Source organism: Orcinus orca, chromosome 3 (assembly GCF_937001465.1).
Source record: "Orcinus orca chromosome 3, mOrcOrc1.1, whole genome shotgun sequence".
In the NCBI taxonomy this organism is placed as follows: Eukaryota; Metazoa; Chordata; class Mammalia; order Artiodactyla; family Delphinidae; genus Orcinus; species Orcinus orca.
The window spans coordinates 3729408-3752224 of NC_064561.1; the positions used below are offsets into that span (position 1 = coordinate 3729408).

Below are 22817 nucleotides of genomic sequence, written 5' to 3' on the forward strand. Positions count from 1 at the left end.
TAGGGCTCCTGAAGGGCACCCATGGTGTGGGGGGACTCAGGTCCCGCCACCCGACCCCATTACACGCTGGGCGCGCCCAGCAGAGCGCGCAGGGCTGGGCGGGGCCGTGGCCCGCTGGGCGGAGGGGGGGGTGGACAGAGGCGGGGGCGCCCCCCACCCCCTTTCTCGCTTCCCGCCACTGCGGCGGCCAATCACCAGGCAGGCGCCCGCCCCCGGCGCGGCCTCCTGTGGCCCCGCAACTCCCAAACGCCAAGTTTTCGCGGGAAAAAAATCAGAGCAGCTGGCAGCGCAGCGGGCAGTGGTGGCCGTCCGGGCGCTCGGGATCGCACGCACGTTCGCGCGGGGTCCCAGCCACACACGCGGTTCCTTTGCCATCCTCAGAAGGGCCGGCGCAAAATCAGGCGAGTGAATCGTGAGCAGTCAGGCGGATTGGGGTGCCAGCCCGGGCCAGGGCGCGGGTGGGCGGGGGTGGGGGGCGGGCAGGACTCGGCGCACCCGGCGCCTTGACTTTGCAAAACTTTCCGGGACTCTCGGCCAGCACGGGCGCACGCGTCCCCCGCGCCAGGGCTGCCCTACACGCGGTCTCGGGCTCTGCCCCCAGCCCTGCCGGCCCTTAGGAGTCGCCCCTGGCAGCCCGGGCTCGGGCAGGGGCGAGCGGCACATCCCTGGCGCCCCGCGGGGGTCGCGCCGGCTGGGTGGGGGAGGGCCCGGCGAGCCGCGGGGGAGGATGTCAGGCTCCGCGCCTGCGCGCGGGGTGCCCCGCGATTCAATTGTCGCGCCCGAGCCCGATTTCGCGCGCCCTTAGTTCCCCGGGCGCGTCTGGGCCAATGGGGAGCGAGCAGGGCGGGGCGGCCGGCCGCGGCGGAGCCAATGATCGAGGCGGCTCAAGTGAAGGGGGCGGGACTTGGCGCGCGGGCCCCTCGGCAGGTCCTGGCGGTGGGGGTGGGCGTGGGCTCGCCGGCTTGGCCCGCGCGGGCGGGCGGGAGAACAAGAGGGGCTCCGGGGCCGTGCGTCGGGGTCCGTGAAACGCAGGCTGGAGCTCGGGACAGCCGTGGGGCTGAGGTGAGTAGCGCTGCGCGCGCGGGGGCGACCGGGACGGGGCGGCCGGTTGCCATGGCCACCGCGGGGCGGGTGTGTCGCGCACGCGCGCGGGGGCGGCGGCGGGGGGCCGCGAGCACCGGGGGTCCCGAGCTCCCGGGTCTCTGGTGGGCTCCTTCCCCTTCGGTACACTTAGTTGAGTTCCCTGGGACTTCTGAAGTTCCAACCCGAGCCGGACTTTTGGGTTCCTCTTGCGTCAGTATTCACCCAGGGAATGAATGAATGGATGAATGAACAAACTCGGCCCCTGACCGTTTGGCTGTGTCCCCCTTCCTCCTCTGGACGCTGGTGTTTTTTTTCCCTCTGTGAAAGGCAGGGTGGGTTGACTGAGTGGTCCGGGATGCTTTTTCCTCTCCGCTAATTTCCTCTCCCTCCTCAGTCCTCCACCGGTGCTAATGCATTAACTCCTTAATTCACTCAGCCAGGCACTGGGCCAGCCGCGGCAGTCTAGGGGGATTTCGGGGCTGGGAGGGCGTTCCAAGAGTTGCCCGGTGTCCACAGTCTGGACATTCATAGCAAGGATGACCTGAGTATGGTACAGCCCGGTGGTGGTGGTGACGGCAGCACTGACCGAGGGGTCCTGCTCTCTTGTCCTCCTAGCACCAGCAGGCACCATGTGGATCCAGGTTCGCACCATGGATGGGAAGGTGGCCCACACTGTGGACTCCTTGTCCAGGCTGACTAAAGTGGAAGAGCTGAGGAAGAAGATCCAGGAGCTGTTCCATGTGGAGCCAGGCCTGCAGAGGCTTTTCTACCGGGGCAAGCAGGTAAACCCGCCCTGCAGGCTGCCCGCCTGCCCGCCCAGCACCTTTGTTCTTGCCTCAATCCAGGCACCGCACACACACTCTTCCCCTGTCGTCCGGTCCGCTTCTCCACAGAAACCTCCAGTGTCTGAGCGAGGAACAAAGGCTCTCGACGCCTAGACTGACACATCAGGCACTCGAATCTGTTGCGTCTGGGGGCTTTTAAACTCCCAGCCCACCCCCACCCCCGCCTTTTTTTTTTTTTTACCCTCCCCTCAAAATAATTTCTAGAAAAAATAAGTTGGAGGTGGCCGATGGAGGGCTGATGAATCTCGAGGAAGAGCCTAGAATCAATACTGAGACGCTAGGACGGAAGGGACCAGGTTTTTCTTTGAAACACGCACGCTGATGGCCCACGGTCTGCACCTATTTAGCTTCCGACCCCCACAGGGTTTTCTAGAAATTTGGATCAGCTTATTCAGAGTCGGAGATGGTGCTTGCTAATCAGGAATTTCCGCCACTTCTGGGCCTCCTCTCTGGCGGCAGCGGGGCCGCCCCTGATCAGGGGTTTGTGCTTTCCGCGGGCTCAGCTGGCCCTGCTCCTAGGTTTCCTTTCTTCAAGATTCCCCCACCCCACCCCCAGCCCCTGTAGCAATTGAAAATGGCCACCCTTGGTTTGTGGGCTGCCCACTTTGGGGACATTTTCTCTAGTGGCGCCCCTGAGGGTGTCCATTCTTGTTGGTGCGTGGGCAGGGGGGACGGCAGGCCAGGCTGTGAGTGGGATTTCCCTGAGTGGGAGATGGTCTGACAGAAAGTGTTGTTCCCATCTGCTGGGGCCACCCTGGAGTTGGGTGGCCTGTAGGGACCTCGGCATAGACAGCGCATGGGATTAAAAGTGTTCAGTCGGGCTCTCTGACTTTGTTGTTGTCGCGTTTTGAACTGGGTGCTGCCGCCATCTGGTGTCTAGATTGAAAAATAAATGCTCCCCGCCTGGCCAGGATTTTTTGAGGGCTGGGAGGATCCTGCCTGCCTCCTGAAAATGAGACCTGATGATTAATTTCTTGGGCTTGAGGCGCCCTCCGAGACCTTTAACCTCCTTCCTGTGCGAGATACGAGGACTTGAATGTCTTAAGCATCTGAGTTAACGCTCCCCGCCTTGGGGAGGGAAAGCCGAGCTGGCGAACTGGGGGATTTGACTGTGGTCACGTGCGTGGCGCGGGTGGAGAAAAGGCAGGGCCGCGAGTGGAGCTCCCCTGAGATGCTGTTTCTCTCCCCTCTCCTCCAGCGGGGGCTCATCTTTGCAGCATCCAAACTGATTTTGATTTGCCTCTCAGTCTTTGTGTTCAGCAGAAGGTCCTTCCACCGAGTTTCTGAAGACCGCCTGCGGGCACCGGCTAAACAGTTCGTGGCATCATCCAAAGGCGGGTTGGATCGAGTTCCCTTAAGTTCAAGGCAGTGAATATTTCTGGGTGCCTGCTGTGGGCTGGGCACCGTGCATTTTAATCTTTACATTCAAAGACACGCAGAAAAGTTCAAAGAGCCATGAACACCTAAACACCTACCCGTGGCTCTTAGCACTGACATTTCCCACGTTTGCTTTATCACTGCAGCTGTCTCCCTTGCCTCTATCCGTCCACCAATCCATCTTATTTTGGGGGATGCATTGCAGAGAAAGTTCCAGGCACTGGTTCACGTCACCCCCTAAACCCTTCAGCATTGCCTGTCCTTAACTAGAGTACAATGTGGTTCTTGTTTCTTTAGATGTAATTTGCATATAGTGAGAGACACGTCTTAAGCGGACTTTTTGGAGTTTTGACAAACGTCTACACCCATGTAACCAAACCGCTGCCTCCCTGCATCAGGAACATAATAGGTGATCCACACGAAGGCTAACGAAAGCCTTCGTAACGTCTGTGTGAGTTAAAAAGTGTGATGATAAGCACCGTGCCTCTAATCAGGATATCGGCGCTGAGAGACAGCTCTGAACCCTGCCTTTCTCCTCATAGCACAGCTTTTGAAGTTCTCAGAAGGTTCCACGTTCCCACGGGACCTCTAACTGCCACTCACCCCCTTCCCTGCGCTCACTCTGCGTTCAGCCCGCTCAGCGGGCCAATGCGTAGCCAGTTCTGTCTTCCGGGTAAGGAGGCCAGGCCTCAGCCGTGATGCAATTTCCCCAAGGTTGCGCGACCAGGAAGTGGCCCAGCCTCACCGGAGGTGTGGACGGTGCCAGGAGGGTGGGGAACAAAGGCACGCAGCAATAGCACCTTGAAGCAAGTCAGGTCTACAAACAGACTGGGCTAGTCACGATAGGAAGCAGTGCAATTTCCAGCGGGTGCAAGAGAGCTGTTGTTTTTACGGAATGTTCTAGAGAGTGTTCGAGATCCTTTCCCTTCTTTTGTTTTTCCTTTATAAAGAAACGGCATCTCAGTCCAAGGTCTGCAGTGAGGTCGACGGAGCCAATAATGCAGAACAAGAGTTGAGTCTTTCTCCAGGATATGGGAGGGTTTCGTGGCGGCTCACTTAGGTTGAATAGGTTGGCGGTTATGTCACTTGATTGACGGAAATGCAGGGAGCCGAATGGGGGAAGGGACGCCAGGCGGCCGGCCCAGCCTGGGCGAAGGCGAGAGGCATCTGGCGCCTCTTTTTTTTTTTTGGCTGCCCGGAAAAATAGCAGTAGCTGTTGTTTGTGGTGCCTTTAACGCAGTCAGGTACAATGGTTGCGCTTAATCTTCCCAAGTGCCCTGGCCAAGTGTCTCTGGCCAGGGTCAGTCTCTGTGCTTTCCCATCAGGTGGGGCTAATTGTGGACCCACCACATGTGCACGGTGAGAATTCAGTGAGGTCATGGATGCAGGGATGTGCGGGGAGGGGGCTGGTGTTTGAGCTTCGCGCCTGGTTCACGGTAAAGGAGCAATAAATCATTTGGTGCAGGGCCTTCCCCTGGGCACTGCTGACATCAGGGCCAGATCATCCTCCGTGGGGGGCCGTCCTGGGCGCTGTGGGGTGTGGAGCAGCCTCCCTGGTCTGACCCACTTGATGCCAGGAACCCTCCCCCAGTCATAAAGATCACAAAGTCCCCAGATGTTGCCAAGTGCTCCCTGGGGGCAAAATTGTCCCCAGTTGAGAACTGATGATTTAGTAGGTAATTTACTTAAGGAAAGCAGTCTGAAAGATCAGGTGAAATGGCATCCTAGGAATGGCCTTTGGAGGGTCACTCGTGACACAGTGCCTCACCAGATGTCCCTGCTGGGTTGGCTTTTCCTGAATGTCAGCCCGTTTTCCCAAAGGACAGGGTTAGGCGGCAAATAAGACAGTCTCCTCCTGGAGACCTGTCCTTCCGGCTGGGCTGCATGAGGGAGGGTCCCTTCCTCCCCACCCCCAGAGCTCCTGGCTGGAGACATGCCCTCTAGGTCAGGGATTAGCAAACCCTTTCTGTTAAGGACCCAGTGGTAACTGTTTGTGGGCTGTGCGATCTGTCCACTCACCTCTGCCATCGAAAGTCCTGAACTGAACCCCGAGCACAAATGAATGGGTGTGTCCTGATTCAGGTCGTAGTAGAACTTTATTTACAAAACACCTATCCTATTAGAAATTGGAAGCTGAGAAAAGTTCACAGCTCGAGAAAACACGAGGGCACGTTCCCTTAGGCACAGGCTCTGGTACCCCTGCAGGATCACGAGGCCGAAGATGGCCAGTGACATCACGATGTCACCACGCGATAGAGAGCCTAGGCCTTGCAGACCCCCGAAATGCCGCTCCAGGGCATAGCCTCGGCTGTGGCCCAGCGGGGTCAGAGAGCAGAGTTCACTTGTCAGGACCTACCCATGGATGGGCTGGGACGTGAAGAGAGGGTTGTGCCTCTGTGTCGTGTCCCCCCACCCCGCCCTGGTGGGAAATGTGCCCCTGTGCCACGGCCGGGGTCCTGCTTCGTACCTTTTCTTCCCTCCCCTCCCTGTCCATCCATCAGTCTGTCTGGCCTGAACCCCAGGTTGCTGCGGAGGCCTGGAGGTCTAGATGGGAAGGTGTGGGCTGGGGCCATAGCCCCAGGAGGGGAGGCCGCGTGGTGTCTCACGTGCTTTCTCTCCCAGGCCGGCCATCAGGCGTTACAGACCCCCCTGCCCTCCTCTGGCCGGAGGTCCGTCTTGGCCTGGAGCTCACGCGCCCTCCTAGGGGGACTGCGGTCTGGTTTACACCCTCCACTGCTCTTGATGGCCGCCTCTAAGCCTGCAGGAGAACCACCCCTTGCCAAGCCCAGGGGTGTTTATAGCCTGTGCTCTTTACCTCTGGGCAGCACTCAGCGCCTGAAAAGTATCCCCACAAAATGCCCCGAGGGGGCAGAAAGTGAGCCGGAAGTGTCACTGTGGTGAGCTTTGAATCCAGGCTTCGGAGAGGAAGCTGTGTTGTAAAGCGGTCTCTGTGTTTTATTCCACTTTGTGCCATGCGTGTGCCCAGAATTCCCAATGTCCGGGAAACTTCCCGATTAAAAGAGAGGGATGTGATCTAAATGCCCTGGGCGGCTTTGCCTTTACACCTGAATCTGCGGAGCAGGGTCGCCTGCCCCAAACCATGTGTATATGTTTTACTACAGGCAGTTTAAGGGATTTTCACCTGGAATTTTGGTTATGCAGGATTTTAACTGCACGTTTAATTTTAACGTGAGAACCTGCAACCTCAGGTACTGCTCGCCTGCCATTCACTCTGCGCAGCTTTTATTAATGCCTGTAGCCTCAGTTGGAGTTTTAGGGTCTTAGAAGGAACCTAGACTCGGCACATTTGGTCCCTTTGCCTGGGGCCAGCCCTCCCCCGCTGCGCTTCCCGAGGGGCTGTGCACAGCTTCGGGCCAGCAGCGTTGGGGAGAGGGACACCCGACACACACCCTCTCACCATGGCAAGCGGTTGTGCGAGCGCCTTCCTGCCCACTGTGGGGCCCTTCTGGAATGTTCCAGAGGTGGTCCCAGGAAGCAGTCAGACCAGCCTGTGCATTCCGTCCTGTAGGCAGAGCCCTGGGCCAGCCTGCTCCAGCGCGTGGCCCCTTCCGTACCCAGCCCACCCTGCTTGTGCCTCTGTCCAATGTGCACTGGGAGGGGGGAGTGTGTGTGTGTGCGGGTGTGTGGGTGCGAGTGCCTCTTGTCTCTCGGGCTCTCAGACCCGTCACAGACGTGTGGGGCTGGTATCATGGGTAGAAAATGCCGGGAGAGAGGAGACCAGTGGGTATGCAACCCGGCTCCTCCATGGCTCCCTCAGGATTCCTCCCCCCCCCACCCCCGTCTTTAGCCGCGGGTCCTTGGCCCGGTCCTGACCACCCCTGCTCCCCGCTGCTCCCTGCACACCCCCCCGCTTCCATTCTGGTGCATTCCGCTTCCCCCCTTAGCTCTGCTGCCCCATCTCCCACTTGACCTCCGTCCCAGTGCTCCTTGCAAAACAGAAGCCCGGCCCCGGCTCTCCCCCCTGCCTCCCCCCTCCGGGTGCTTCCGTTTATTTCCCATCCTCTGAAACCATCCTCCCTCCCTTGACGTGTGTGGCAGACGCATCTACTTTCCTGCGTTTAACTGTCACACGCAGCTGTGTAACATGCCTTGGTAGGAACCAGTCACGGTTTTGCTTGCAAACGATGCTGCCGTGAGCATAGTGGGCGCTGGGCTACCTGTCCCTCCGGTGCGCACCTGAGGGCCTCTAGCTCAGTGGTTCTCACCCGGGGCCATGCAGCCCCGCTGGGAACACTGGGTGGTGTCTGGGGACGTCTGCGGTTGTCACGACTGGGAGGCTGCTCCTGGCATCGAGTGGATGGGGCCAGGGAGGCTGCTCCACACCCCACGGTGCACAGGACAGCCCCACACAGAGAATGACCGGCCCCGAATGTCCGCAGTGCTGAGGGGTGTCTCCCCGGCTGTGGAGGCACTGGGCACCGGGTGCCTGCATCCTGTCATCGTTTTTAATGACGTTTGGCTTACTCTCTGCTGGTTTCCTTATGATAGTGGTGCTGGAGACACTTGTCTTTCTCCATCTATTTTTATTTTTTCCATCTACTTTTTTTTTTTTTTTTTAGAAATTAACAAACTTTATATTTTTAGAGCAGTTTTAGGTTCACAGCAGAATTAAGAGGAAGGTAGAGATTGCCCATATACCCCCTGCCCCGCCCCCACCACCACTGTGCACAGTTGTCTCCCACCAGATGGTGCATTTGGTGCAACTGATAAACCTATGCTGATGTATTAACATCACCCAGAGTCCATAGATTACATTTGGGTTCACTCTTGGCGTTGTACACTCTATGGGTTTGGACAAATGTGTAATGATGTGTAGCCACCGTTATGGTGTCATACAGAATAGTGTCACTGCCCTGAAAAGCCTCTGTGTTCCGCCTGTTCGTCCCTCCCTCCCTCCCTCCCTCCCTTCCTCCCTTCCTTTACCTCCTGGCCGCCACTGATCCTTTTAATGTCTCCATAGTCGTGCCTCTTCCAGAACGTCTTATAGTTGGCATCATACAGTCTGTAGCCTTTTCAGATGCTTCTTTAAAAAAAAAAAATCTTTAGTGGGATATAATTTGCATACCATACAATGTACCCATTTAAAGTGTGCAATTCACTGGTTTTCAGTGTATTCACGGGGACTTGAACCATCACCACAGTCGATTTGGGGACATTTTCATCACCTTCAAAGGAAGTCCTGCACCGTTTATTGATCACTCCCTTACCCCCCTCCCCAGCCCGTGGCCACCGCGAATCCAATTTCTGTTTGATTCCTCTAGGGACGTCCTATCCGTGGATTCTGGCAGTGTGTGGCCTTTGGTGTCTGGCTTCTGTCTCTGAGCATCGTGTTCTCAGGGTCCATCCACAGTGTAGCAAGTGTCAGTGCTTCACCCCTTTTTAGGGAGGATGGCCACCCTGTGTTGATCCATTCACCCGTCAGTGGACCCTGGGTTGCTCCACCCTTGGGCTTCTGAGCGTCATGCTGCTGTGACCACACGTGTCATCTCTCCCCGCTGTCACGGCTGTCCTGGGTCGGCCCTGTGTTGGAGGACTGGCGCTCTCTCACTCCCTGGCCCCCTCTGACATCTGGGCAGTGGTGGGCACATTGGAGGCTCTTGCTGGGCTCCGGGTGAACAGGTAGCGCAGGCCCGGATGTCCAGGGTGGGCTTTGGAGGGACCCTGGTGGCCCCTGCAGCTGCAGGCAAGTGTTGGCGTGTTCAGATGTGCCTTTCTCCGGAAGAGGGGTCAATCAGCCATCTGATCCTCAGGTTTGCAATGAATAAGATGAATAAGGATTAACAACTACTGCAGCAAGTGCCCTGGAACTTGTCTTCCCTGTGACCCCAGGTGCTGTTTGCATATCAATGGCAATCAGCCCTTTGAACCACCAGCTTTGGGTTGAAAAGTGGGAAGGAGGGAAAGCCGATCTTTTGTGTGTTCTTCCTTCCTTTAGGGCACCGCTTCTGAACCAGGTTGTTCTGCCTGGGGGCACTGGGTGATGTCTGAGGCCATCAGTTGGTTGTCACGACCGGGGTGGGGGGTGCTCCCAGCATCCAGGGGGTGCTGCTCAACCTTCACCCCCTGCGGTGTCCATGATGGGCCCCCCCCCCCCACCAACAGAGTGATCACCGGAGGTCAGCAGAGCCTGCCTTAGGGTCTTCTGGAGGCCGAGGATCATCGTTGAGTGTTGGTGGAGTGCCCTGGGGCAGCTTCTAATAAAAGCCCCAGTGCAAAGCCTTTTGTGCCCTAGGGATGCCCTAGAGATGCAGTTCAGAAGACAAACTCCTTCACACACCTGATGAGTCATGCCCCACCGGCTCCCAGGCTACCCATCAGCCAGTGACTAGTGTGGGTGGAATTCATTAGCACAAAGGAGTTAATAGAGAGGCGGCCTGAGTGGATGAGGTTTGAGCTAGAGCCTTATAAGGCACCTGGTGGATGTCACGGGGCACCCACCCTTTGGTTCATGCAGGCCAGCTTCCCCCCCTCGCCCTCCCCGGCACTGTGGACATCAGGGCAGGTCATTCTCTGTGGGGGCCATCCTGGGGATCCTTAGCGCCCCCAACCCCATCATGACAACCAAAAATGTCCCTAAGACATCGCCCAGCGTCCCCTGGGGGCAGGATCACCCTCGATTGAGAGCCAGGGGTACAGGTGATGTGTGTTTACTGTAACAGAAGTTCCAAAGCACATAAAGTATTAACACCTCCCCTGATACCCGATGCGTAGCCACGGCACAGCGGGGTTAGGCTGTGTGCTCCCGGGGAACGTTCCCCAAGTGGCAGCAGCCGTCCTCACTTGAGAGGGCCTGGGGACCCTGAGGAAGTGGTCACTGGGCACCCCGGGGCGTGGGCAGGTTTCACTTGCCGGTGGTCTGTTCCAGGGCGGGGCCTCCGCGAGGGCTGGTGCGGTCTTTCGCCCATGGTGAGCTCTCTGTGTCTGCTGACCTAGTCCTGTGTCCCTGCAGATGGAGGACGGCCACACGCTGTTTGACTATGACGTCCGCCTGAACGATACCATCCAGCTGCTGGTCCGGCAGAGCCTCGTGCTGCCCGCCCCCAGCGGCGGTGGCACCGGTGGTGGCAGCAAGGAGAGGGACTCTGAGCTCTCCGACACGGACTCTGGCTGCTGCCTGGCCCAGAGCGAGTCTGACAAGTCCTCCAACAGTGGCGAGGCCGCGGCCGAGCCGGAAGGGAAGGCCGACGAGGATGAGTGGGATGAGACGGAGCTGGGCCTCTACAAGGTGGGGCTCCCGCGGAGGCCGGGGTCGATGTGCTCCGCCCAGTTGGCGCCTGTACCCCGGGAGCGCCCCCCAGCCCTCCATCCCCGAGGCTGGGCACCCCCGTCCTGTCGTGACCATCTCCCCAGGGTTCCTTGGTGTAAACATAGGTACTCAGGGATTCCTTCCTAACCCCTAAAGTAGAATCCCATGTCCGGGCCTGTGGGTGTCTTCCCTGTGGTCCTCGCAGGGGCTGTCAAAGTGCTGATCCGCTGCCATCCTCCCTCTAAGATCATGACATTTCACGGAAGGATCTGGATTCCCAGCTTCTACGGAAAAATGGGCAGTTCTGGCCTCCCTGGGCCACGCGGCAGGGGTGTTCTGCCCCCAGGGACACTGGGCGGTGCCTGGGGACATCTGTGGTTGTCATGACTTGGGGGTCGCCTGGCATCGAGTGGGTGGGGCCAGGGATGCTGCTCCGACCCCCCCAGGGCCCGGGACCGCCTCCCTCTGGAGAACGACCCAGGCCCCGCGTCCTCAGTGCCACAGTGAGAAGCATCCGGGCGCAGGAACCAAAGCAGGCTCTTGGCGGTTTTGCTCGTCAGGCATCCCTTCCCTGGGCCGAGTGAGAGCTCTCTGCCCCCGCAGGCTGGCGAGTACGTGGACGCGAGGGACACGAACATGGGTGCGTGGTTTGAGGCCAAGGTCATCAGGGTGACGAGGAAGGTGCTGGCCCAGGACGAGCCCTGCAGCTCCACCTCCAGCCCGAAGCTGGAGGACGATATCGTCTATCACGTGAAATATGACGAGTGAGTATCCGCGGGGCAGGCGGGCCTGGGGCAGCGGCTCCGTGGACGTGGGACCTGGAGTTTGGAACTGCGTTGGGGGTGATGATCGGAATTCGAGACCCCACCCTTGTGCTCCCAAACCACACAGAGGCCCCCCCACCCTGAGGACCAGCGTCGTGGGGACCTCGTCGGAAAACCCTGCCCAGTCGTCCCCTCAGGGTTGCAGTCTGCCTGTTTCCTGTGCCGTCTTCTTCATACCACATAGCACTGTGTGAAACCATCTTAGGTGTCCTCTCTCTCCCTCTCCGGAATACACAGTACTTATGGAGCACTCACTGTGTGCCAGGCCCTGCGATAGGCATGGGGGATTCCTGTCTGTGAACACAGAGGGTGTCTGAGTGGGCTCTGGCGGCTGTAACAACATACCATACCACAGGCTGGGCGGCTTCAACCTTAGCCGTTTATTTTATTTTTTTATTTTTTGCGGTACACGGGCCTCTCACTGTTGTGGCCTCTCCCGTTGCGGAGCACAGGCTCTGGACGCACAGGCCCAGCGGCCATGGCTCACGGGCCCAGCTGCTCCGCGGCATGTGGGATCCTCCCGGACCGGGGCACAAACCCGTGTCCCCTGCATCGGCAGGCAGACTCTCAACCACTGCACCACCAGGGAAGCCCAGATGTTTATTTTCTCACGGTTCTGGAGGCTGAGAGTCCCAAGATCAGTGTGCAGTCAGGGTTAGTTTCCAGTGAGGGCTCTCTTCCTGGCTTGTAGATGGCTGTCTTCTCACTGCATCCTCACATGGCCTTTGTGTGCATGGAGCGAGCGAGCGAGCGAGCGAGCGAGAGAAAGAGAGTGCAAGCAAGTGAGCTCTGGTGTCTTTTCCTCCTCTGATAAGGACACCAATCCCCTTAGATTAGGGCCCTGCCTTTTTGACCTCATTTAACTTTGATGACACCCCCTAAAGGCCCTGTCTCCAAATACAGTCACATTGAGTGTTAGGGCTTCAGTGTATGAATTTGGGGGATACAGTTCAGTACCTAACAGAGGGCAAGCGTGCCTGCCTACAGGGAGCTCACATTCTGTGGTTCTCTGCTGGGTCCCTACTGTCTACATCGGTTTCTGGCACATCCTAAGCTTAGCTCTAAGAATTACGGGAGTAATTGGATGAGTGAATTGCAGTTTTTGCAACATTCCCATCCTCTTGGTCAGGGGTTGCAAACTCTAGTTCTCAGACCAGATCTGGCCCACAGCCTGTTTTTGTAAATAAAGCTTTATCGAAACACACCAATACCCATTCGTTTACACCTTGTCTGTGACTGCTCTCGTGGTAATAGCAGCCGAGTTGAATGTTCACAACAGACACCTTCCGATGACAAAGCCGAAAATATTGACTATCTGGTCCTTCACAGGAAAAGCTGGGCAGCCCTTGTACTTGGTGGTTTGTTAGGAAAAATAATGAGTACCAGGCTATAGAGCTAGTCTCAATAGATTTGGGGTTGTCCCTCTCACAGCTGAGGCTTAACTTTGTTGCTAATAGAATATGCTACTTTTAGCTCAATTATTTTATGCCTTTTTTGAGGCGGCTGGAATATTCCTGCATATCCAGAATAATGACTTCCTATCATTTTCTAATCTCTAGTATGTTGCATTTACATAAACGAAATAATGTATATCCCTTTACAAAAATCACTTTCAACACATGTATGTGGAAGAAGTTAAGTTCTTCCCTCCCCGCATTTCCTGCTGTCTTAGTTTCCTATGGCTGCCGTAACAAAGTACCACTAGCATTGCTCTGACAGTTTATTCTCTCACAGTCCTGGAGGCCAGAAGTCCAAAACTAAGGTGGCAACAGGGCTGTGAATCTTCTGGAACCTGAAGGGGAGAATCCTTGCTGCCTCTTCCAGCTTCTGGTGGGACCAGCAGTCCTTGGCTTGTGGCCACATCCCACCAGCCTCTGCCTCCTCTTCCTGTGTCGTTCTCCTCTGTCTGCGTCTCATCCTCTCTTCTTGTAAGGACATCAGTCACTAGGTTTAGGGCCACTCTATTATGATGTCATCTGAACTCCTTATATCTGCAATGACCCTATTTCCAAATTAGGTCCCACTCCAAGGTGCCAGGGGTTGGAATCATAACATAGGTTTTTAGAGGATGTAGTTCAACCCACAACACCTGTAATTGGAATGTGTCACTATAGCTGTGTGTTTTTGGTTTTTTTGTTTTTGTTTGTTTGTTTCTTTGCGGTACGCGGGCCTCTCACTGTTGTGGCCTCTCCCGTTGCGGAGCACAGGCTCTGGACGCGCAGGCTCAGTGGCCATGGCTCACGGGCCCAGCCGCTCCGTGGCATGTGGGATCTTCCTGGACCGGGGCACGAACCCGCGTCCCCTGCATCAGTAGGCAGACTCTCAACCACTGCGCCACCAGGGAAGCCCTAGCTGTGTGTTTTTGACACCAGCAAATGAGATCATGGGGAGGGGGCTTTCCAGTCTGCTGTGATGAGCACAACCCAAACCCGTATACCAGGCGGCCCTCTCCGCCTGGCTTCTCTCTCTCGTCAAGGGAGTGAGGTCCCCTGGCACCTGGGGTCTGAGTGTGGGGCTTTCCCCCCCTCCCCCAGCTACCCGGAGAACGGAGTGGTGCAGATGAACTCACGGAACGTCCGGGCTCGCGCCCGACACATCATCAAATGGCAGGACCTGGAGGTGGGCCAGATGGTCATGGTCAACTACAACCCTGACAACCCCAAGGATCGCGGCTTCTGGTACGATGCGGAGATCCTGCGGAAACGTGAGACCCGGACGGTGCGGGAGCTGCACGCCAACGTCAGGATTGGGTGAGTCAGTGCCTGCCGGCCTCTGCCTGGCCTCTGCCTGGTCTCTGCCTCCTCTCTGGGTCTCCACGCCCCACCTGCTCACCCCACCTAGGGAACTGTCTCTGGGCCCCAGGCAGAGATTTCAAGCTTCCTTGTTCTCTTTTGTTTGTCATTTTGAATTTTGCAAACAGGTGAAAAGTCTAAAAGGGGCAAAATCCAGAAAGTACTGAAGGCCACACAGTTAATATTCTCCCTTCTCTTCTGTCCCCTGGTCACCTGGTTCTCCTCTTTCTGGAGACATGATGGTTCCCGGCGCCTTCCAGGGCTACTCTGTGCATAAACAGGCCTGAACGTACACCGAACTACACACACCCACATGGAGGTGCCCTTCACATCAGGGATCAGCAGGCTGCTGGCCGCAGGCCAGAGCCGGCCCCGCCCCTGATGGGCAAATAAAGTTTTATTGGCACCAGGCCACGCCCATCTGTTCACTGATTCACTGTGGCTGCTCAGTGTTAGGAGGACACCAAGAGGACAGCTGGGTAACTGTGAAACAAACCGTGTGGCCCACAGAGCCGAAAATATTTACCATCTGGCCCTTTGCAGAAAATGTTTGCCGAGCCCTGTTCTTCCTTGCCTCTGTGTGTGTAGAAAACTTACCATCTTACCCATTTTTAAGTGCACAGCTTGATGGCATTAAGTACATATGTATTGCTGGACAACCATCCCCACCATCCATCTCCAGAACTTTCTCATCTTCCCAAACTGAAACTCTGTCCCCAGGAAACACTGACTCCCCAGCCCCTCCCCCAGCCCCTGGCCCCCACCATCTACTTCCCGTCTCTGTGGATGTGATGACTCTAGGCATCTCCTATGAGTGGGACCACACAGGATTTGTCCTTTTGTGTCAGGCTTTTTTCACCGAGTATAATGTTCTCAAGGTTCGTCCATGTTTCATGATGAACATCTTTTTTGGTGGCTGAGTAATACTCCATTGTATGTATTGTATATAGACATGATTATTGGGGCAACAGTGTCCTGAGCATAGGCACAGCAAGTGCAAAGGCCCTGGGGCAGGACCATTCCTGGTGCATTTGTGGCCTTGCGAGGAGGCCAGTGGGCTGGAGTGGAGGGAGAGAGGGAGGAAGGAAGCATTCAGGGTATGGCCGGGAGTGGTGCAGAACTGGTGTGTATTCTCTGTTGCTGGCAGCCATCAGATCTGAAAGCACTGGAGCCACAGGCTTCGACCTATGATTAGGAATCATCACTCGGGCAGCCGAGCTGGGAATGGACTGTAGGGGGCAGCATAGCCGCAGGGAGACCAGGGAGGAGACCGATGGGGGCGTTGAGGGGCAAGGGCCCAGGGCTCGGTCCTGGTACAGTGATTTGATTGTTAAAAATAACCTGCTTTTTGTTTGGTTTCTTTTTTATGTTTTCTTGTTTTCCATTTCTTTGATTTCTGCTCTCTTTTTTTAAATATTTTTATTTATGTAGTTAGTTAGTTATAGCTGCAGCATGTGGGATCTTAGCTTCCCGATCAGGGATTGAACCCATGCCCCCTGCAGTGCAAGTCGGAGTCCTAACCACTGGACTGGACCGGACCGCCAGGGAATTCCCTGGTCTCATCTTTGTAATTTTTTTTTTTTTTTTGAGGTAGCAACTTAGATTATTGTAGGTCTGATATAAGCATTTATTTATTTATTTTTAAACATTTATTTATTTATTTTGGCTGCGCTGGGTCTTAGTTGTGGCACGCGGGATCGTTTAGTTGTGGCGTGCGGACTTCTTAGTTGCGGCGTGTGGACTCTTAGTTGTGGCATGCATGCGGGATCTAGTTCCCTGACCAGGGATCGAACCTGTGCCCCCTGCAGTGGAAGCCGGAGTCTCAACTACTGGACCAGCAGGGAAGTCCCACTTGGCATACATTGTTGACCCTTGAACAACTCGGGGGTTACAGATGCTGACCCCTGTGCAGTTAATAAGAATCTGAGCATTAACTTACAGCCTGCCTTCCATCTCTGCGGTTCCATTGTATCTGTGGTTCCGCATCTGAGGATTCAACCGACTGGGGATTGTGTGGTACTGCCATATTTACTATTGAAAAAATCTGCCTATAACTGGATTCGTGCAGTTTAAATTCATGTTGGTCAAGGGTCAGTTGTATTTAGACCATTTACATTTAAGGTAATTATTAGCATGTTAGGGCTTGAGCCTGCCATTTTGTTATTTGTTTTCTATTTGTTTTCTCTGTTTCTTTTTCCTGTTGCTCTTTTTCTGTCCTTCCTGTGGGTTATGTAAGCATTTTTTAGGATTCTGTCTTGATTTATTGATGGTCTTTTGGAGTGTATTGCTTTATACGGTTTTCTCAGTGGTTTCTCTGGATTTTATCATATAAACGTGTGACATACTAGTATCTCTTTTCCCACTTTGAGGGAAGTGTGGAAATCTTTCTTCCATTCACATTCCTTTATAGTCACTGCCTTGAGCATCAGATGGTGTTATGGTTTTTATTTCAATCATCATATATGATTTAGAAAACCCGTAAGGAGCATAAATTATTTTTTTTGTTTTTTTGTTTTTTTGTTTTTCTTTTTGCAGTACGCGGGCCTCTCACTGTTGCGGCCTCTCCCGTTGCGGAGCACAGGCTCCGGACGCGCAGGCTCAGTGGCCATGGCTCACGGGCCCAGCCGCTCCGCGGCATGTGGGATCCTCCTGGACCGGGGCACGAACCTGTGTCCCCTGCATCGGCAGGCGGACTCCCAGCCACTGCGCCACCAGGGAAGCCCTGCATAATTTATTGTATGGACCCATATTTCTGCTCTTTCTATTCTTTCTTCCTTCTTTTTCCTCCAAGATGCTTTCCTTTTTAATTTCCTATCTATTTGAAGAACTTCATTATTCTATAAAGGTGTGTTGGCTAGAAATGAATTCTTTTAATTTTCCTTCATCTGAGATTATGACCACCACCGTTACATTGAAGTAACTCCCAAACGTCGACTCATTGTATCTGTTAATATTTTCAAGTATATTTCTTCAAAATGATTCTTTTAAAGGGACATTAAAAAAAGGGACATAGTTTAATGCTATTATTACAACATAAAAATTAATTTCTTAACATATAGCCAGTCATTGTTCAGTCTTCCAATTAGCTCACTCTTTTTTTTAAATTATTTGTTTAAGATCTAAGTAACGTCCACGGATTTCAGTTAGGTTGGCAGATATCTCTCTCTTTTTTTAAGAAAAATTTATTTATTTTATTTTTGGCTGCGTTGGGTCTTCACTGCTGCGCATGGGCTTTTCTCTGGTTGCGGCGAGCACGGGCTTCTCACCGTGGTGGCCTCTCTTGTTGTGGAGCACAGGCTCTAGGCACGTGGGCCTCAGTAGTTGTGGCTCATGGGCTCTAGAGCGGAAGCTCAGTAGTTGTGGTGCACGGGCTTAGTTGCTCTGTGGCATGTGGGATCCTCCAGGACCAGGGCTCAAACCCCTGTCCCCTGCATTGGCAGGCAGACTAATTTATTTGTTGGGGAAGCCTGGTTGTTTGTCCCAGAGAATCTGCACAGTCTGGATTTCCCAACAGCATCCTCACAGTGTCATTTCCTCTGTTGCTCTGTTCCTCTTTCCCTGTGTTTCCTGTGAACTGGTGGGTAGATCTGCACCTTCCCATCTAGCTTCACAGGCACGAGCCACACATGCTGCCTATCCCTTGAAATGTGGCCAGGACACATTAAGATGCATCGTGAGTGTAAAATGCACAATGGATTTCAAAGATGTAGCGCTGAGAAAGAATGCAAACTAGCTTGTTAATAATTCCTTAATGTTCATTACATGTTGAAATGATATTTTGTATACACTGGGTTACATAAAACATCCTCAAATTGATTCCATCTGCTTTTACTTTTTGAATGTGGTTCTCAGACAGTGTGAAATTATACACCTGACTTGCATTTGCTTTCCCTAGATGGTTGCCGATGATGTAGGTGGTGGGATGATCTGATGGAGGTGGTGAGATGATCCCTGGGGTCGTTTTAACTTAGAGGAGTTTTTGTATTTTGATCAGACCTTACTTTGTTGCTTTTGCCTGTTGGGCCTTGTTAATTGGGCCTTGTCTACGCGCAAGTTAGAAATGATTCTCTCAAATGCATCGCGTGATGAAACTCTGGTTTGTCTGTTGTTTTCACCTTGTTCCTGATTTGGTAGGACTTGAATTTGCAAGGGGAGTAGCTATTCGAGTTCACAGTGCCCTGCAAAAGCCTCTTCTCTGATGCAATTAGAGGCGGAGCTGTTCACAGGCTCTGAGAACTGTGTTGACGTGGCGAAGTCTTCTCGGGCGCTTGGGCAGGGCTGGCCCCGTGGGATGTCCTAACGGCCCGTCTCTCGCAGGGACGATTCTCTCAACGACTGTCGGATCATCTTTGTGGACGAGGTTTTCAAGATTGAGCGCCCTGGCGAGGGGAACCCCATGGTGGAAAACCCGACAAGAAGTGAGTTCCGATCCTGCCCCTCTGCAGTGGGCGGGCAGGGCACCCGGTGTGGCAGGGTCCTGCCCGAGCTGACCCCATCCTCCCGTGTCCAGGGAAGAGCGGGCCCTCCTGCAAGCACTGCAAGGACGACGAGCGGAAGCCATGCCGCATGTGCGCCTGCCACCTGTGCGGGGGCAAGCAGGACCCCGACAAGCAGCTGCTGTGCGACGAGTGCGACATGGCCTTCCACACGTACTGCCTGTGCCCGCCGCTCAGCAGCATCCCCACCGAGGAGGAGTGGTGAGTGCCTGGAGGCTGCCGGTCACCCCGCGATGACGGTGGGGGCGGGTGCGAGGCCTGGGCCCTGGCTCCCTGCAGGGAGGAGGCAAGGCGGGCAGGAATGCAGCGGGTGTCCCCAGCGCTGGAGGGGACGGTTGTGACACTGGGCTGTGGTCTGAGGACCCCGATCTGCTAACGGCAGTGGCTGTCGTTTGCACCGTCCCCTCCCTGTGGAGTTGGGGAAACCGAGTCCACGGCAGGGAGCAGGTGCCGTCGAGCTGCCCTGTGAGTTTGCCACGTGCCGGCTGGACTTGGCCTTGCCGTGGGAGGCACTGCCATTACCAGTGGGAGGGGGTCAGGGTCCACTGTCCACCACGGGCGCCACTCGCCACACGCGGCTACTTCAGATGCGGCCCGTGCGACCGAGGAACTCGCTTTCTTATGTCACGCTCGTGGATTCAAGTTCAGCCCCCTGCCGCCGCCCTGGTCTTGGATGCACAGGACGGCAGGGGGCTGGAAGGAGGTGGCCGTGCAGCCACGGGCAGAGGGTGACGTCCCTGTGGTCACAGGTACTGCCCTGAGTGCCGGATCGACTCCAGCGAGGTGGTGCAGGCAGGCGAGAAGCTGAAGGAGAGTAAGAAGAAGGCGAAGATGGCGTCGGCCACGTCGTCCTCTCAGCGGGACTGGGGCAAGGTGAGGGGCCCCCGCGCCCCGTGCGCCCCTGCCGCCCCCCACGCCCCTGCGGCCGTTCACGCTGCTCTCCCCTCTGTTTTGGAATGGACAGGGCATGGCGTGCGTGGGCCGCACCAAGGAGTGCACCATCGTGCCGTCCAACCACTTTGGCCCCATCCCGGGCATCCCCGTGGGCACCATGTGGAGGTTCAGAGTCCAGGTACCTGCAGACGTCGGGCCCCGGCCTTCCAGGAGCCCCTCCACTGGGGAGGGCTATCCCAAGGGCAGGAGGCTGGGGATTCACGCCAGGTCCTTCCCTGGCATGGCCAGGACTCGATCTCTCAGGGGCAGAGGTTCTCATAACAGAAGTGATGCTTTCAGTGGAAGGAGTCAGGCGCTGGCTCCAAAGGCGGGAGCGAAGAGGGCCGTCGAGCAGCGGCTGGTCCAGGAGGTGCCACTTATTTCTCGGTGGTGTTCACAGGTCAGCGAGTCTGGGGTCCATCGACCTCATGTGGCAGGCATCCACGGCCGGAGCAACGATGGGGCGTACTCCCTGGTCCTGGCTGGAGGGTATGAGGACGACGTGGTGAGTGTGGGAAGCTGGTCTTGTTTTTATGTAATTGTGGCAAATACTCAGTGTAAAACTTAACCATCTTAATTATTTTTAAGAGCACGCTCAGTGACATTAAGCACGTTCACACTGTCATGCAACCATCTCCACGGTCCATCTCCAGAACTTTCTCGTCTTCCCAAACTGAGACTCTGTCCCCAGGAAACGCTGACTCTCCATCCCCTCCCCCAGCCCCTGTCCTTACCATCTACTTCCTGTCTCTGTGGATCTGATTCTCTAGGGACCTCCTGTGAGTGGAATCACAGTATTCGTCCTTTTGTGTCTGGATTATCTCACTGAGCATCATGTCCTCAAGGTCCATCCACGGTGTAGCATGTGTCAGAATCTCCTTCCTTTTTTTTTTTTTTTTTTTTTGTGGTACGCGGGCCTCTCCCATTGCGGAGCACAGGCTCCGGACGCACAGGCTCAGCGGCCATGGCTCACGGGCCCAGCCGCTCCGCGGCATGTGGGATCTTCCTGGACCGGGGCACGAACCCGTGTCCCCTGCATCGGCAGGCGGACTCTCAACCACTGCGCCACCAGGGAAGCCCAGAATCTCCTTCCTTTTTAAGGCTTAACAATATTCCAGTGTGTGGACGGACCACATTTTTGTTCATCCAGTCATGCATCAGTGGATGCCTGGGTTGTTTCCACATTTTAGCTACTGTGAGTAATGCTATGAACCTGGATCTGCAAAAATCTCTTCAAGTCCCTGTTTTCAGTTCTTCTGGGTATAAAGAAGTGTGATTGCCGGATCATATGGTGATTCTGTTTTTAGTTTGTTGAGGAACCTCCATACTGTTTTCCACAGCAGCTGCACCATTTTCCATCCCTACCAGCTGTGCACAGGGTTCCAGTTTCTCCACACTGTCACCGACACTTGTTATTATCTGTTTCTTTGGTAGTTGATCCTGACATCCTGGTTCTTTGACGGTTGACATCCTGACGGGTGTGTGTGGGTTTGTTTTGAGTGGGTCTCTCCTCTCCTCTGTACGGAGGGTTCAGCCTGCCCTCCGTATCTGTTTCAGGACCACGGGAACTCGTTCACGTACACAGGTAGCGGTGGACGAGACCTTTCCGGTAACAAGCGGACTGCAGAGCAGTCTTGTGATCAGAAACTCACCAACACCAACAGGTTTGCAGAATCGAGTGTTCCTATATCTTCACCAGCACGTGTCTGTCTGCCTTGTCCTCTGGTGGCTTCACAGGGGAGGGGATGGGTCCCATTTGGGGCTTTCATGTGCAGGAAGTTAGATTCCCATTAAGATTGTGATGGAACGTAGGGACCACGAATGTCCATCTCTTCCCTACTCTGTCCACCTGTGAGTCAGTCAGATGCACTGAAGCAAACTTTTCCCCCAAAAGGCCAGATAATAAACGTATTTGGCTTTGTGGGCCGCACGGTCTCTGTGGCAACCACTCAATTCTGCCGTCATAGCACGTGAGCAGCCACAGAGCACATGTAAAAGAGTGTGGACAGCTCTGTTGCAGCAGAACTTTATCTGCAACACCACAAGGTGGGCAGGAGTTTGCTGAGCCTCGATTACAGGATGGGTTACAGCATCACAGAGCCCAAAGGAAAAGACAGAGATTTGATGACCTAAGTATTATAAATTATACCAATAAAACCCATAAGTACAATGAAAAGGCAGGTGACTCTTGGGGGAAAAGTCTGCCACAAACATGACACCTGATGATGGTTATGCCCTTATATGTAAAGAGCTGTGTTGCAAATCAATAAGAAAAACTAACAGAAAAAAGCAAAGGACGTGCAAATCATTCTGCCAAGTAACACAGATTTACAGTGGCCATGAAAATTTGTTCACCTTTAGTGATCAAAGAAATAACACATTGAACTAATGATGAGATACTATTTATTTACCCTGTAAAGTTGGCCCCAAATTCTCCAGTGTTGAGAAATGCCAAGGCATAGACTAGCGTTCCACTGTTGGGAGAAATACAAATTGGTATTTCTTTCCAGAAAGCTCTTTGCCTAAATATCTTTCTTTAAAAAAGAGGGAAGGGTTCATTTTCGTGCACGTATTAGTCTAGTAGAATATTTAAATTTCGCTAGCCATTTAAAAAAAATCTCATTTTCGGAGGAGATTTGACAGTGTGAGGAACTGCTCGTGAGCAATGATAAAAGTCTGGACTTAAAACTCTAAGAAATCCGTTCTTTACCAACCACCATCTGCACGGGAGAACAGCTGTGCGGCGGCAGCTCTCTTTCTTGCTCACCTGAGGAAGGTGGCGGCGTTGCATCAGATGCTGAGCTGACCTCCCCGGTCCACCAACCCCAGGCTGCTGTGCCCCTTGTCGGGACAGGCCTGCCGGCCCAGGCCGCGTTTGTGTGCCACCTGCTTTCTCCTGGGTGACGTCTTCCCCCACATCGTGTTAGTGTCCTGTGGCTCTGGTACCAAAACACTGCACAACTGGGTGGTTTAGAACAACAGGAATTTATTCTTGCCTAATTCCGGAGGCCCAGAGTCCAAAGTCAAGGTGTCTCGGGGCCGTCCTCCATCTGGAACCTCCAGGGAGGGTCCTTCCTTGGCGTCCCTTGGCTTGTAGATGTGACTCTCCAAGCCCTGCCTCAGTCTTCATGGGGCCCTGTCCCCTAGTGTGTCTGTTTTCTTTTTTTATTTAGTTTTAATTTTTATTTATTTATTATTTT

At 54.7% G+C, this 22817-nt stretch overlaps 1 protein-coding gene across 5 annotated transcripts in view; it reads left to right on the forward strand.

Moving 5' to 3' along the window:
- The first annotated feature begins 243 nt into the window (after positions 1–243).
- UHRF1 (ubiquitin like with PHD and ring finger domains 1) overlaps positions 244–22817 on the forward strand; it is a 32822-nt gene continuing 10248 nt past the window's right edge. For 2 of the 5 annotated variants that reach the window (XM_033400847.2, XM_033400849.2), the window contains exons 1-11: positions 245–401; positions 1699–1865; positions 10276–10551; positions 11176–11336; positions 13931–14146; positions 18506–18606; positions 18699–18885; positions 19434–19557; positions 19649–19756; positions 20018–20122; positions 21175–21281. In XM_033400847.2, coding sequence (XP_033256738.2) covers positions 1713–1865; positions 10276–10551; positions 11176–11336; positions 13931–14146; positions 18506–18606; positions 18699–18885; positions 19434–19557; positions 19649–19756; positions 20018–20122; positions 21175–21281 — 1538 coding nt within the window. In that variant the 5' untranslated portion in view covers positions 245–401; positions 1699–1712. Of the gene's footprint in view, positions 402–917; positions 1063–1698; positions 1866–10275; positions 10552–11175; positions 11337–13930; positions 14147–18505; positions 18607–18698; positions 18886–19433; positions 19558–19648; positions 19757–20017; positions 20123–21174; positions 21282–22817 lie in introns of those variants that run through there. The other 3 variants (XR_004475454.2, XM_033400848.2, XM_004277239.3) reach the window with 3 other exon arrangements.